Source organism: Mobula hypostoma, chromosome 8 (genome assembly GCF_963921235.1).
Source record: "Mobula hypostoma chromosome 8, sMobHyp1.1, whole genome shotgun sequence".
NCBI lineage: Eukaryota > Metazoa > Chordata > Chondrichthyes > Myliobatiformes > Myliobatidae > Mobula > Mobula hypostoma.
Genome location: NC_086104.1, coordinates 103,921,484 through 103,938,215, shown reverse-complemented (window position 1 = coordinate 103,938,215; position 16,732 = coordinate 103,921,484). Strand labels below are relative to the sequence as shown.

Below are 16,732 nucleotides of genomic sequence, written 5' to 3'. Positions count from 1 at the left end.
GACTGTCATCCAGCCCTAGTTCATCCAGGTAGGAGGACAGCCAGATGATCAGATTTCTCAAAATGCAATCTAGGGATGGAAAGGTAGACGGTAGGCATTATTGAAGGTAGTACCCCATGGCATTGAGTGACTAAAAATAGCAATTAACAAAATGTATTGTTCCTTTCACTTGAGCCTTATCCATCCTCCAAGTCTAATGTTGGCCTCAGCTGTTAAATAGTGGCAGTAGATCACCTGATAAAATTACAGTTCATCATAATTGTATTTTATTTATTGAAATATATTTTATGATAAGTCTTCAAATCTCTGTGACTCTGCTGGAGGAGTCAAAGGACCAATCTACCGGTGTGCTGGAGGCTGGAGGCCGAAGAAGATGCCCTGTCATCGGGTTAGAGTGCTGTGTATGCGCATGGGTGGATGGAAGGAAAGGGTTGCTGGTGTTGCTTTGTCATCTGGTGTGTTCTATTTAGCTGTGTTCTCTGTTGCCTTGCTGAACTTTGTGGACATGCTATGTTGGTGCCAGACTGAGAGTGAGATAGAAGTGAGATGTGAAGAAACTGATGTCCCACAGATATGCTGCGAGTCCTCTGTGATCTGTGCAAAGCTCAGTGTGAGGAGAACATCAGCTGACTGCTGTTGACGTTTTCCCTCAGCAAGCGTCTCAGCAGATACACCCAGTGGCCACTTTATTGGGTATGACTGCACACCTGCATGTTAATGCCAAGATCTAGTCCGCCAGTCTGCCAATGGTCAAAGGGTTCAGCTGTATTTCAGACCAAACATCAGAATGGGGAAGAAATATAATCTAAGTGACTTTGATTGTGGAATGATTGTTGGACCCAGATGTAGTGGTTTAAATGTCTCAGAAACTGCTGATCTCTTGGAATTTTCATGCACAACAGTCTCTTGTGTTTACAGAGAATGATGCAAAAAAAAAGAGAGCAGTTCTGTGACTGATGCCTTGTTAATGAGAGCGGTCAGAGGAGAGTGTCCAGACTGGTTCAAGCTGATGGGAAGGCGACAGTAACTGAAATAACCACGTGTTACAACAGTGGTGTGCAGAAGAGCGTCTCTGAATGCACAACATGTCAAACATTGAAGAAAGTGGGTTACAGCAGCAGAAGGCCATGAACAGATGCTTACTAGTCACTTGGTATTACAAGTGGTATCTAATAAAATGGCCACTGAGGATAGATCAGCAAAAATGAAACAGAGGGGCTACAGAAGTAGAAGGCCACAAACATGCACTCAGTGGCCACGTTATTGTATGTTATAGGAGGTCTTAGTGACGTGTCTGTCCTTGATGAGTAGCTGGGTGAATGACTGTGCAAGATATGGAATGGGGACTGAGACATGGGGTAGTGTTCAATTAGTGAGGAGTAGTGTGGGGCAAAGGAATGTTGTGTCAAATTCCTGACTGATTGAGATGACTGGTAATAGATTTACGAGATATATTGTGGCTTATTAAATGATTGATACATTTGTTGAGAAATGTTTGGTGGAGATACCTTTACTGACACTGGCCATATGGGTAAGGTCATTGGGATCCTTGTGGCATGAATATGTCACAGTAAAGATTATGGTGTAAGGTTATTGCTCTGTGAGCCAGTGCAATGGTCTGTAATGGCCCCCTGTTATTGAGGAATACGGTAGCTGTTGTTTGGCATTCTTTGGCCGAGAGGTTATAAGCCTCCACTGTTCCGATTTTAGGAGTGCAGGATTGGGTTTGCTGTTGTTTCAGATTCAGCTGTTTGGCTGATGGTTAAACCTGGCCATGAAGAAATGCCTGGTGGCTCAGCTAGGACCCAGGAACCTTTCCTTCAGCTAGTACCAGGGGCAAAAGAAGCTGCTGGTATTTCCAACGTCCCTGCGGGCTGGAAACCAAGTCTAGGGTACGAGCTCAGTCAATAGTGACCAGAGAGGATGGGTAGCTCCAGCCGGACCACAACATTCCTTAGCAACACACACAAAATACTGGAGGAACTCAGCAGGTCAGGCAACACCTCTGGAGAGGAATAAAGACTCAAAATTTTGGGCTGAGACCCTTCATCAGGACTGAGAAGGAAGTGGGAAGAAGCCAAGATAAGTGGTGGGGGGGGGGGGGAAGGAGAAGGAGTCTGATGTTCTATAACTTTCCTTTTCTGTGCTGCAGCTGGACATGCTGGTGGAAAAACACAGAGAGACCTATCGCCGCATGTTGGAACAACTGCTTTTAGCGGAAAAGTGTCACAGGCAAACAGTGTATGAGCTGGAAAACGAGAAGCACAAGCATACAGATTACATGAACAAGAGCGACGATTTCACCAACCTCCTTGAGCAGGATCGCGAGAGGTAAGAGCAAAGACAAGTGCAGTGCCTCATCGCATTCAGTAACTGTGCGATACAATTCACTTGCCTGAATGCAGTACTTTCTCACACAGAAAGGGTCTTAAGACCATAAGACATAGGAGCAGAATTAGGCCATTTGCCCCATTATGTCTGCTCTGCCATTTAATCATGGCTGATCCTTTTTTCCCCTCCTCAACCCCAGTTCCCAGCCTTCTCCCTGTAACCTTTGATGCCATGTCCAGAACCTATCAATCTCTGCTGTAAATGACCTGGTCTGCACATCTGCCTGTGGTAACCAAGTCCACATAATTCAGCACCCTCTGGGTAAAGAAATTTCTCCGCATCTCTGTTTTTAAATGGATGCCCCTCTATCCTGAGGCTGTGCTCTCTAGTCCTAGACTCCCCCACCATGGGAAACATCCTTTCCACATCTTCTATGTCTAGGCCTTTTAAAATTCGAAAAGGGTCAATGAGATCCCCCCCTCATCCTTCTAAATTCCAGCAAGTACAGACCCAGAGCTATCAAACGTTCCTCAATGATAACCCTTTCATTCCTGGAATTCCTGGAATCATCCTGTGAACCTCCTCTGGACCCTCTCCAATTGTATTATACTTTATGATAACTACAGACCATAAAACCATGGGACCTTGGAGCAGGTTGAGCCATTCAGCCCATTGAGTCTATTCTGTCATTCTATCATGATTGATTTATTTTCTCTGTCAACCCCATTCTCCTGCCTTCCACTTATAAGTTTTGACACCCTTACTAATCAAGAACCTATCAACCTCTGCTTTAAATACACCCAATGACTTGACCTCCCCAGCTGTCCATGGAAATTAATTTCACAGGTTCAGCCCCTCTGGCTAAAGAAAATCCTCCTCATCTCTGTTCTAAAGGGAGGCCCTTCTATTCTGAGGCTGTGCCCTCTGGTCCTAGACTCCCCCACTATTAGAAACATCATCTTCACATCCACTCTATGTAAACCTTTAAATATTTGATAGGCTTCAATGACATCACCCCTCATTCTTCTAAAGTGGCATATTTAATTATTGCTTCAGATAAATTCACAGTGGGACTGTCCACTTGTGCATTCTCAATCTCCTCTTAATATATGAGGGCTTCCTGACAGAACTTTCAAAAGATGGAAGTCATTTAATTTTTGCAGGTCTCCTGTGAGTTTGACTTTCCTGTCAAGATGTTAATTTACGATACTGACACAAGCAACCACTGACATGTGGATACATCTCACTCGGTGAAAGGGATGGTTAGTGCGTTGGGGTGGCATTAACAATTCAAAATTATTTCCATTTCCACTTTAAAGACAGCCAGAGAAGGGAGAATTTGAATTCATAATAATAATGATAGCAGAAAACCAATTAAAGCCAACATATGGAAAATAGACAAGTGCTGTGAAGCATCTTTATCCAACACAAATGTAGCGGTGAATGGAGAGTACTTATTGCAGTGGTACGTGAATTAGAATTAATTTGTTCAATTGTCTTTGTTTTCAATGTGTTTCAAGCTGTCCAAAAGAACTCATACATATGATGCTGAAGCACGGTGGCAGTTGCATGGTTGGCACATGTGAATGGGCAACCTGTGACATACAGTAGGAGAATGGAGAAGTCAATGTGCTGGAGCTGGCTTCCTCTCACTTTTCCCAGTTGGAACCCCATTCTGTAACTGACCCACACAGTCCATGTTCAGGTATCGTGCTGGGACAACTTTAGAAATATTCTCACTCAGTCAACTGAGGTGCAGCATCCGGACCTTGGCACATTAAACCTACAGGCATCAGTGATAAGCATCCATGACATGCCCACTTAACATTCAAAGAACAAAGTTCAAAGCAAATTTATCATCATGGCATTGATCGTGTGGATAGTCAGAGGCTTTTTCCCAGGGCTGAAATGGCTGGCACGAGAGGGCACAGTTTTAAGGTGCTTGGAAGTAGGTACAGAGGAGATGTCAGGGGTAAGTTTTTTACGCAGAGAGTGGTGAGTGCGTGGAATGGGCTGCCGGTGGCGGTGGTGGTGGCGGAATCGATAGGGTCTTTTAAGAGACTCCTGGATGGATACATGGAGCTTAGAAAAATAGAGGGCTACGGGTAAGCCTAGGCAGTTCTAAGCTCAGGACATGTTTGGCACAGCTTTGTGGGCGGAAGGGCCTGTATTGTGCTTTAGGTTTTCTATGTTTCTATGTATGTTTCATGGTTGTCCGTCATATCCCATGATGACAGGAAACCTGTGTAGGAGAGTTTTTAAAGTGGAAAAGCCATTGCGCTGGGGCAGTTCCAGTCTCTTGACCTCAGAAGTCCAAGTCCAGTGGTATGAACAAGCATCACAAACTGGGGTCTTCGTTGGTTGCAGTGGAGGACCATGCTATCTTCTGTGCCTTGTCATGCCCTTTGCTTTCTGCAGAGCGTTGCAGAACCTCCTTCCTGACTGTTGGGTTTGGCGGAGCTGACTTCAGCGAAGTGTATATATGTCACCATTTACTTCTCTGTAATTCGTTTTCATGCAGGCATTTACAAGGGAACGTACCATCTTAGATCTTGTCCTGTGCAACAAGACAGGTAAAATTAGTGATCTTGTAGTTGGAGATTCTCTTGGAAAGAGTGATCACAACATGATTGAGTTTGTCATATGAATGGAGGGTGCAAAAGTTCAATCTAAAACCAGTGTATTATGCCTAAACAATAGAGACTACAATGGGATGAGGGAGGCGTTGGATAGGGTAGACTGGGAACACAGGCTATATGGTGGGACAGTTGAGGTACAGTGGAAGACTTTCAAAGAGATTTTTCAGGGTGATCAACAAAAGTATATTCCAGTTAAAAGCAAGGACTGTAAGGGTGGGGAGAGCCAGCCTTGGATAACTGAAGAAATAAAAGAAGGCATCAAACTAAAAGCTCGTGCATACAAAGTTGCCAAGAGTAGTGGGAAACTGGAAGATTGGGAAAACTTTAAAAAGCAACAATAAACCACTAAGTGAGCAATAAAGAAAGGGAAGCTAGATTATGAAAATAAACCAGCACAAAATATAAAAACCAATAGTAAAAGTTTTTATAACTATATAAATCAGAAAAGGGTGGCTAAAGTGAACATAGGATCCTTGGAGTTAGAGAAGGGGGAATTGATATTAGGTAATGAGGAAATGGCAGAAGCTTTGAATGACTGTTTTGTGTCTGTCTTCACAGTGGAGGGCATGTCTAACATGCCAAAGAGAGATATTATGGATGCAATCAGAGGTGAGGACCTCGATACAATAGCTATCACTAAAGAGGAAGTTACCATTGAGCAACTTGTGGGCCTGAAGATATTTAGGTCCCCTGGTTCTGATGGAATGCATCCCAGGGTATTGAAAGAAATGACAGAAGTTACAGTAGAGGCTTTGGTGATAATTCACCAAAACTCTCTGGATTCTGGGCAGGTTGTGGCAGATTGGAAGATGGTGAATGTCATGCCACTGTTCAAAAAGGATGTAGGCAAAAGGCAGGTAACTATAGGCCAGTTAGTTTAACATCTGTAGTTGGGAAAATGCTTGAAGCTATCATTATAAGAAGAAATATCAAGGCATCTGGAAAGAAATGGATCCATCAGGCAGACACAGCATGGAATCAGCAAAGGTAGGTCCTGTTTGACAAACTTAGTAGAGTTCTTTGAGGATATAATGAGAGCAGTGGATAGAGGGAAACTTGTTACTTGGATTTCCAGAAGGAAATCGATAAGGTGCCACATAAAAGACTTATCCATCAGATAAGGATGCATAGAGTTGGGGATGTTGTGTTAGCATGGATAGAGAATTGGTTAACCAATAGAAAGCAGACAGCTGGGATACCTGGGCGTAACTCGGGTTGAGAATCAGTGGTGAGCGGTGTGTCGCAGGAGTCGGTGCTGGGCCTGCAACTTTTCACGATATAGATTAACAATCTAGAAGAGGGAACTGAGTGTAGTGTATCTAAGTTGGCTGATGATACCAAATTGAGTGGAAAAGCAAATTGTGCAGAAGATGCAGAGAGTCTGCAGAGAGATATAGATAGGTTCAGTGAGTGGGTAAGGGTCTGGCAGTCGCAGTACAATGTTGGCAAATGCAAGGTCACCCAATTTGGAAAGAAAAATGGAAGAGCAAATTATTATTCACATGGTAAAAAATTGCAGCATGCTGCTGTGCAAAAGGTCTTGGAAGTGCTTGTGAATGAATGGCAAAAGGCTGGTTTGCAAGTGCAGCAGGCTATCAAGGCGGCAAATGGAATATTGGTCTTCATTGCGAGAGGGATTGAATTTAAGAGCAGTGAGGTTATTCTGCAACTGTACAGGGTACTGGTGAGGCTGCACCTGGAGTACTGTGAGCAGTTCTGGTCTCCTTACTTGAGGAAGGATATACTGGCTTTGGAGGCAGTGCAGAGGAGGTTCACCAGGTTGATCCCAGAGATGAGGGGTTTAGACTATGAGGAGAGGTTGTTCGCCTGGCACTGTACTCGCTGGAATTCAGAAGAATGAGAAGAGATCTTATAGAAACATATAAAATTATGCAAGGAATATATAAGATAGAGGCAGGAAAGTTGTTTCCACTGGTAGGTGAGACTAGAACCAGGGGACATAGCCTCAAGATTCGGGGGATAGATTTAGGACGGAGATGAGGAGGAACTGCTTTTCCCAGAGAGTGCTGAATCTGTGGAATTCTCTACCCAATGAAGCAGTGGAGGCTATCTCAGTAAATATGTTTAAGACAAGATTGGATAGATTTTTGCATAGTAGGGGAATTAAGGGTTGTGGGGAAAAGGAGATGAGTCCATAGTCAGATCATCCAGGATCTTATTGAATGGAGGAGCAGGTTCAATTAAAAAAAACACTACATACAAACAAAGACTGACAAATAGCTAATCTCCATATGAAGAGAACCTGTGTATATACTACTACTAATAATAAATATTGAAAATCAATAAGTAATAAATAGCATTGAGAATAGTAAGGGATAAATAATTTTAACATCCCATAGACTGAGAGCTGAATCAGGATGATTTCCATGCCTGATTGTCTGATCGTGATTCCAGGTGGTGGTATTCCATAATACGCGACTTGTGATTGATGCTGTTGTACCACAATGGTGACATTTAACAGATTATATCTCTGTCAGTGCACACATACACGAGATTCTGATTGAGACTCATGTCAGTATTGAAAAATGATCTGGTGTTTTCCCAGTGTATATGATGAATAAACTCCTCTCTGGCTTCCAGCCGGTTCAAGTACCAATTATAACCAACGTTTTGATGACAAGCTCTGCCATCTTCTTCTGGGGTGATGCCTGGGCACATCTAGTCCAGTGGTATTTACTGTTTATCCCCATAGTCCATCCCTGCTGATGGGTTGGTCCTCATCTAATCCAGCTTCTGCTCTTCTGCATTGTTTACAAATGAGTTCCAGTTCTTACTTAGAGCGAGACCTTCGGCTTTGTTAAAATTCTTTTCCTCTAGTTTTATTTTAATGGCTTCCTTTACCAGGTGGCCCCAAGTTTTGTGCCGTTGAAGTCAATCCTATGGCCATTGAGATTGCAATGTTCTGCTGCCGCTAATTTCTACAGGTAACCCAAACAGATACATGTCCTGTGATCCTCGATGCAGGTTTCCACTGTGCGTTCCGTCTGGCCAATACGTGCTGCTCCACTCCACATTCACAGGGAATCCTGTAAACATCAGCCGACCTGAGTCGCAGGTTGTCTTTGACCCGCATAAACTGTGATTTGAGCTTCTTTATGGGTCTGTGGATGGTATTAATCAGCTATTTCTTCAAGATCCTGGTGATCCTTCCAGAAACCATGAAAATATAGGGAGGACAGGTGGTAGCAACCAGTTCCTCCTCTTTGTTAAGTTTCCTGGCTTTTCGTTCAGACCTTTTAAGGGCCCGGTAGATTTCCTTCACCTGGTGGTCATTCTGCAAGAATGTCATGCATAATCATCTTATTTCCTCAGGGAAACTCTCCAGGTCGGAAATAATTTTCACATGGTTAGAAAGGATTATTTTACATTGGTAGGTGGGATGGTGGTTGTTATTGTTAAGATATAAGTCCTTGTGAATAGGTTTCTGAAATATGCTATGTCTGAGGCTACTATCCAGTTTTCGTCATATTGGAATGTCCAGGAAGGGGAGGCTACCATTCTTCCTCATCTTCATCTTAAACTGAATGTTTGGATGTTTGGTGTTTATATGGTCATGGAACTGTTGGAGTGCCGAGAGTCCATGAAGCCATGACGGTCTCGCTCTAAGTGACAACTGGAATTCGATTGTAAACAGGGTGGATGAGACTAACCAATCAGGAGGGATGGACTATGGGGTACAAATACCATCGGACTAGACATACCCAGGCACTGTCCCTGATGAAGATGGCAGAGTTTGTCATCGAAATGTTGGTTATAATTGATACCTGCACTCAGCTGCAGGCCCAAGAAGACCTTATTCATCTTGTCAGTATGATTAGACTGACGCATTGTAGAAATGAATGAAAGTACATGCAGTTAGCTCTATGTGCCATATAGCACTTAACATGTAAATTCCTTCTGGCGTGCGCAATTCTTTTGTGGTTTCTGTAAAAGCTTACTCATAAATCTTCAACGCTACACTTTATGGAGCAAGGGAACTGTTCGCACTCACTTATTCTGTTTGCATTCTTTGCATTATAACCAAATAAAAATATGCTGAACGGACAAGAGTTAAGAAGATGTGCACTGTGGAAATGCACAGTATATGGTATGCATTGTATACCCTTAAAGAGAACGTCTGTTTGGAGGTTACCTTCTGGTGATTTGAAGCATGATTGCGTCACATTCTGTCAAACATTATGATGTCTTCTTATATTGAGACACCAGGACCTGTGGCCAATGCATTTTGAGCTATGGGCAGATACTCTTCCCTCAGGAATGCACAAGCAATGCATGATTGCACATTCCTTTCTGCTGTTGTCATTTTGGCTACTCTCCTGATGGCGTAATGTTAGGACCAGGTCATTTATGACAGGAAACACTGATCTGTAACCAATTAAAGAAAGCTGCCCCTGCCCTCTCTCGTCACACCTTTCAAATCATTAATCATCATGTTTTTTTTAAGAAGAAGTTTATTCTGTAGCTTTTTCTGAATAACGAGTTACATTTTTTCTCTCTGTTTGAGTTAATGCTATGTGATGCTTGGCACATGGTGGCAGAAGAAAATGAATGGGTCATGATTTGTTGATAAAATAATGGTTCCCTTTGTAATTTTTAAATGATTCGACAACCCACACCTTACACTGTTTGACCCACTCCAAACTAACCAATAAGCTTCAAGATCTGGGTCTCAATATCCGCTTCTGCAAGTAGATCCTGGATTTCCTCACTTGACAACCCTAGTCAGTTCAGATTGTGAAAAACATCTCCTCCACAATCTCCATTAGCACAGGTGCACCAGAGCGCTACTCACTTTACACAGATGACTTGGTGGTTAAGTACAGCTCCAAGACCATATTTAGGTTTGCTGATGACACCACCATTCTGGACTGTATCGAAGATGGTAATGGATAGAAGAGATTGAACATTTGGCTGAGTGATGTCATAACAACAACCTCTCACTCAATGTCAACAAGAGCTAATTGTAGACTTCAGGAGAGGGAAATCTGAGGTCCATGAGCTGGTCCTTATTGGAGGATTGGAGGTGGAGATGGTCAGTAACTTTAAATTCCTAGGTGTCACTATCTCAGAGGACCTGTCCTGGACCCATCACATGAATGTAATTGCAAAGAAAGCACGTCAGCACTCTACATCCTTCGAAGGCTGTGGAGATTTGGCATGATATCAAAAACCTTGGCAGGCTTCTATAAATATGTAATGGAAAGTGTGCTGACTGGCTGCATTACAGCCTGCATTACAGCCTGATATGGGACCACCAATGCCTTTGAAAAGAAAATTCTACAAAAGGTAGTGGATTCGGCCCAGTACATAATGAGCAAAGCCATTCCAACCATTGAGTATATCTACACGAAACACTATCGTAGGAAAGCAGCATCCAACATCAAAGGTCCTCACCACCCAGGCCACGCTCTTTTCCTGCTGCTGCCATCAGATAGAAGGTACAGGAGCCTCAGGACTCGCACCACCATGTTCAAGAACAGTTACTACCCCTCAGCCATCAGGCTCTTGAAAAAAAGAGGATAATTACACTCATCTATTGAAATGTTCCCACAACCAGCAATTTCACTTTAAGGACTCTTTATCATGGTATTTCATGCTCTCGTTATTTATTTATAGTTACATTTGCATAGTTCTTTGTTCATTGATCCTGTTTACAATTACTGTCCTATAGAATTGCCGAGCATGCCCACAGGAAAAAGCACCTCAGGGTTGTATGTGGTGACATGCATGTACCCTGATAATAGTTTTTGCTTTAAACTTGAACCTTGAAATGAGTCATTGATTGCAAAGTTCTGCAGGCCAGCCTGCAAGTGTCAACACGCTTCCAATGCCTGCATAGCATGCTCACAACTCAGTAAATCTAACCACACATCTTTCTTGGAATGTGGGAGGAAACCAGAGCACCTGGAGGAAACCCGCCTGGTTATGGGGTGAACGTAGCAAAATCCTTACAGACAGCAGCAGGAATCGAACCCCCATCGGTGATCACTGGCGCTACCATGAGAGGCAGCTGCCATTAAACTCATATCTCTGCTTCAAATGCTGGAAATGATTGACAGGTCAAGTGTTGTCAGTGCAGAAGAACAGATGCAATGTTTCATCAGAGCAATTGCTATAACTTGCAGCGATTTTTAGCATTGATAAAACTAAAAAGATAAGTAAATGCAAACATGGCATTTTGAAAATTATTCTGACAGATGCAAAACCTGCAGGAATGAAATTTGTGAATTGCCATGTCCCGGGAAGTTGATTGACAGTCTGTTACAACTGAGGAAGCAGGGTAGCATGGCAGTCACCATAACACAAACTGCTAGGCCATGCTAACTTTGACAATGGTGTTAAATGCCAAGCTGTAATCAATAAAGAGCATCCTGATGTACGCATCCTTGCTGTCCAGATGCTCCAGGGTTGAGTGAAGAGCTGTTAAGATGGCATCTGCTGTGGACCTGTTGCTCCAGAAGGTAAATTGGAACGGTTCCAACTCTCCATTCAGCCAGGAGCTGATATGTTTCAACACCAGCCTCTCAAAACTCTTCATCACTGTGTGGTAGTAAGTGCAACTGGGTGATAGTCATTGAGGCAGTTTGGTATGATCGAAATCTGCTTGAAGCTGCTGCATACCACACACTGATGAAAATATCCATGAAACCAGCGAGGTGGTCAGCACAGGTCTTCAGTACTCATCCAGGTACTCCACCTGGACAGAATGCCTTCCTTGGATTCACCTACTTGAGGGCAGCCTGCACGTTACCTTCAGATACTGAGACCAAAGGATCATCGGGAGATGCGGTGGCGAGTGATGGTTCCTCCCTGTTCTGGTGGTCAAAGCGAGAATTGAAGGTGTTGAGCTCGTCTGGAAGCGAAGCTCTGCTGTCCCCCATGTCACTTGATTTGGTATTGTCGGAAGTAATGGCATTCAAACCACGTATCCATGTTTCGATGTACATGTGACAAATGATTAAATTCCCGTTGCAGCAAATTCTAGGCATGTAGTTTCAGCAGCGAAACCTTTTGAAGTGATGGTACCTTCGGGAGGAAGGACAATGCATATTTTCACAAGGACGCAGCTTTTAAAATTCACACCAAGCCCAGGCTGTACTTTGGCATCGGTAGAAAGCTGTCTGTGCATGACGAGGAAGAAATGGTTATGTGGAGATGAAACTCATGCTAATGTGGCTTTAATCAGTTTTGTTGTGTTTCTGGGGATTGATGCCAGGTGTTATGGTCTTCTTGTTGGAAGGGTTTTGTACAACGTTGATCTACTGGTGTTCAGCTTGCTTAAACATTCATTGACCACTTTATTACATACGTCCTACAGAAGTGAACCCTGAGTGTATGTTCGAGCTGCTCTGCCCATCTATTTCAATGTTGTGCGTTCAGACATACCCTTTTGTACATCACTGTTTTAATGCATGGTCATTTGAGTTACGGTTGCCTTCCTGTCAGCTTGAACTAATCTTGCCATTCTCCTCTGACCTTCCTCATTAGCAAAGCATTTTTGCCACAGAATAGCCACTTACTGGATACTTTTGGGGGGGTTTTTTGCACCATTCTCTGTTAACTCCAGAAATGGTTGTGCATGAAAATCCCAGAAAATCAGCAGTTTCTGAAATAAACCACCCTGCTTGGTCCAATAATCATTCCATGATCAAAATCACTTATCTTCCTTATTTGATAAAAGATCACATTTCTTCTCCATTCTGATGTTTGGTCTTAACAGCAACTGAACCTCTTGACCATATCTGCATGCTTTTATGCACTGTGTTGCTGAAGAGATATTTCAATTAATGAGCAGGTGTACAGGTGTGCTACGAAGGTGGCCACTGACTGTCTAAAAGTAACACCCGCGATTCATGTCTGGTGTTCACAAACATAAGATGCAGCTTTTAATAATGTGAAGGTTGAGTTCAGTGTCACCTGCACATTGAACATCAAACATACAACAGTACAATACAGGAATAGGTCCTTTGGCCCATTATGTCTGTACCACGCACAATGCCAAATTAAACTAAGTTGATTCTGCCTGTACATGAAAAGGGCCCTCGGTGCCAGGGAGGTGTCTGCAGGGCCATGAGTGTCATCTATGATGATGAACATTTGGCGACAATAAAGTGAAGTAACATTTCAGGATTGCCACACTGCAGCCAAACACGCACATGGCTAAAAGTGCCTATGATCAACCATCCAGTGTTCCTCAGTTTTCTAATGGGGCCTTAGTGGGCTCCACAGTGTCCTCTGTGGTGTACTTCAGCAGGAATCCTGAGGCAGGTTTTCTGACAGTGTGGTGGGGAAGCAGGGTGCTCCTAACTTTGTTTGCAAGCACTTGTATTATTGTAGACTAAAAGACATAAGAGCAGAATTAGGCCATTCAGCCCATTAATCTTTGACACCCTAACTAATCAAGAAGTTTTTAACTTCTGCTTTATATATACCTAATGACTTGGCCTCCACAGCTGTCTGTGGCAATAAATTCCACAGATTCACCACCCGCTGGCTAAAGAAATTCCTCCTCATCTCTGTTCTAAGGGGATGCTTTTATAGTCTGAGGCTGTGCCCCCTCTGGCCCGAGACCCCTCCACTGTAGGAAACATCCTCTCCACGTCCATTCCAAATCCATCTAGGCCTTTCCATATTCAATAGGTTTCAGTGAAATCCACTCTCCCCCATTCTTGTAAACCTCCATGAATACAGGCCCAGAACCATCAAGTGCTCTTCATACATTAACCCTTTCATTTCCAGGATCATCCTCGTGAATCTCCTCTGGACCCTCTCCAATGCCTGTATATCCTTTAATAGATAAATGGCCCAAAACTGCTCACAAGACTCTCATAGTTTTGTTCTCTGGATACCACAATATGAGTTCACACATACGCCTTGCTTCAATTCAGAGTCAATGACACGTTGAACTCTCTTGGATAAGGAAGCTGTACCAGGTGAAGTTACAGACACGGTGCAGGAGCGGCTGCATGGGAATTCTGAATGGATCCCATTCTCATTGATTGACTGAGTAAAGTACCTGAATCCTGGCTAAGTAAGTGGGCACTTTAGGGCATTAGGGTTTTAACAATGAAAAAGCATTTGATAAATAGTTTTGGGTTCATTTGCCAAAGCAATGCCAAATATTATCATTGGTGAGAAAGGAACAAATTCCTAGCCTGTCACTCGCCATTGCAGGAAGAGACCAAGAAACTGTAGAGTGTGGAACTTGGTGTCGTACTGGAACCTTGTGGGAAATGTCAGTGTCAAAATTGAGTTTATTATCATACACACAAGTCCATGTAAGCAGAGATGCAAGGAAAAGTTCACAGCAGCATCACAGGCACATAACATCAGATAAGCAGCACTGACAAGAAAAACTTCAGCATAACTTAACCATAAATTATGCACAATCTGTACAAGAAAGGACACAATTAGAACAAAAACAAAGCGGAGTCCATTGTGGTGCAAAGTGGTCATAATGCTGCCGTACTGTGCCAGCAATTAGCATTGTGCAGCTTGACTTGAGAAGCCAGTGGCTGAAGGGAAGTTCCTGTTCTTCAGGCTCATGGTGCGGTCCTGCAGGCTTCTGTACCGCCACTGGATGGTGGCTGTGTGAAGACGGCCGAGCCTGGATGGAGGCAATCTTTGATGACAGAACTTGCCTTCGTGTAGATGGTACCAACGGTGGGAAAGGATATGCCCATGGAGTAGGTGGAAGGCATGAGAGGTACTCCCAAAAGCACTGTCATGGCTCATGAACTTATGTTGGAACAAATTCAACGTGCTTGTGAATCATTCTGGTATCGCACACTGCAAGACAGGAAGTTTTGACTGAGACATCAACTTACATTATAGCCAGTTAATATCCGACCATTTGCAAAATATTTTCAATTTGGGATGAGTCATGAACATTGCCTAGGAAAATAAATTCTCAGTTTTATAAGTGAAAGCTATTTTCGATATTTTCTTTCAGGTGTTTCATGTCTACCCTGTCTTCAAGGAGTAGCAGAGGGAGGTGATGGGCAGGTAAAGAGATAATTTGAGAGAGAGGGATACAGGAATGGGCAAGGTGAACAGGGTGGGAGCATGTCCCATTACTGGAAGTTGGAGAAATCAATGTTCATGCCATCAGGTTGGAGGCTACCCAGACGGAATATAAGGTGTTGTTCCTCCAGCCTGAGTGTGGCCTCATCCTGGCAGTAGAAAAGGCCATGGATTGACAGGTCAGAATGGGAATGGGAAGTAGAAATGAAATGGGTGGTCATTGGGAGATCCTGCCGTTTGTGGACGCCCTCCCCCTCTCTTGGTCTCACCTGCCACCTTATACTTCTTCCTCCCCTCCCCCACCTTCTTACTCTGACTTCTCCCCTTCCTTTCCAGTCCTGAAGAAGAGTCTCGGCCTGAAATGTGGACTACCTACTCTTTTTCACAGATGCTGCCTGACCTGCAGAGTTCCTTCAGCATTTTGTAGTGTTGCTTTGGATTTCCAGTGTCTGCAGATTTTCTCATGTTTGTGAGTTTACAAGGAACCTTGGCCACCTTTTGGAATCAGCTGTTAGGTCCCATGAAAGTGCTAATTGCATTCTTCTAATTTCTTAGTGAAGTCAAGCGTGATACAAGATGTTGACCGAGTGATAATGAGGTAGTGGGATTACTTTTCTAAATTTGGATAGTGTGAGGTTTGGAAGGAAACTCCTCAATTGTAGCTTTTCTTTTAAGAACCTCCTCTGAACCCTTCACTCCTAGTTTCTAGTTCATAACATCCTAACTAACGTGGATTGATGAAAAACAAGCAGAAATGATCTACAAACTGAATAGCAAACTCCAACAACCAACAGGAGACTGCAGATGCTGGTATTTGGGACAACCAGACATAACTCTGGAGGAATTCATCGCAGCTGACAGCATCTGTCACAGGAAATGGACAGTCAATGTTTCTGGATGGATGAAGGGGATCAACCTTGAGGTTTTGATTGTCCTTTTCCCTCCACAGATGGCAGACCTTCTGAGTTCCTCCGACATCCTGTAACTCAAACAAGGTGTCTGATTAGTGCCAACCAGAATTGACCTTTACCAATCAAGAATCACATTCTTGCCATGACCTTCTGGTTTCTGATCTGTCTGATCTTGGGCATTCTACTGGTACCTTCTTTCCATTTTTGCCCATTACACCACTGGCTTTAGGGCAGCAATGAACATCCTCCATCTCTGGTGGTGTTCAGGGCTTCCTTCATCATGTCAGCAGCTTCCTCTCAGTTTTCATACTGTCAGTCATGGGTGGAATACCGTCGCACTCAGATGCAGAAGGATTCTTCATTGCTGTTTCCATAACAGTTCTGTTTTACCAGTTAGGATTGTTAGCCCTGAGCTGAACCTCCGAACCTGGAGGATCAGTGGACCACTCTTAGACAGGCCTCTACCCTTTGACCTGTTTGGCATGGGTGACCCTACCAAGAGCCAAAACATAAAGTCCTGACTCCAGCAAAATAGCTCTCCAGGTCACTGAGGCACGCAAGCCTCCAACCCCAATGACAAGGTTGCGGTCCTCTTGGAAGGTTCTATTTGTGCAGAGTGTTTTTATCCTCCATTCAGGGCTGTACGCTTGCCTAGAAATTGGATTGTAGTGCAATCTTCTTTTCAACAAGAGTGGAACACAGTAACAAAGGTTAACAGCCAGAGTGAGGTGCCCTTCCTCTCACAATTCCAGGATGTGAAGATCATCCATTTTCTGTGTTGGACTCACATATAATGATGTCAGCCCT

The 16,732-nt window shown here is 43.5% G+C and overlaps 1 protein-coding gene across 4 annotated transcripts in view; it reads left to right on the top strand.

Annotated features, from left to right (window-relative positions):
* LOC134350811 (filamin-A-interacting protein 1-like) overlaps positions 1-16,732 on the top strand; it is a 354,727-nt gene that overhangs the window by 224,832 nt on the left and 113,163 nt on the right. For all 4 annotated transcript variants that reach the window (XM_063056514.1, XM_063056513.1, XM_063056515.1 and 1 more), the window contains one exon: positions 2,153-2,331. In XM_063056514.1, the coding sequence (XP_062912584.1) occupies positions 2,153-2,331 (179 nt within the window). The remainder of the gene's footprint in view (positions 1-2,152; positions 2,332-16,732) is intronic.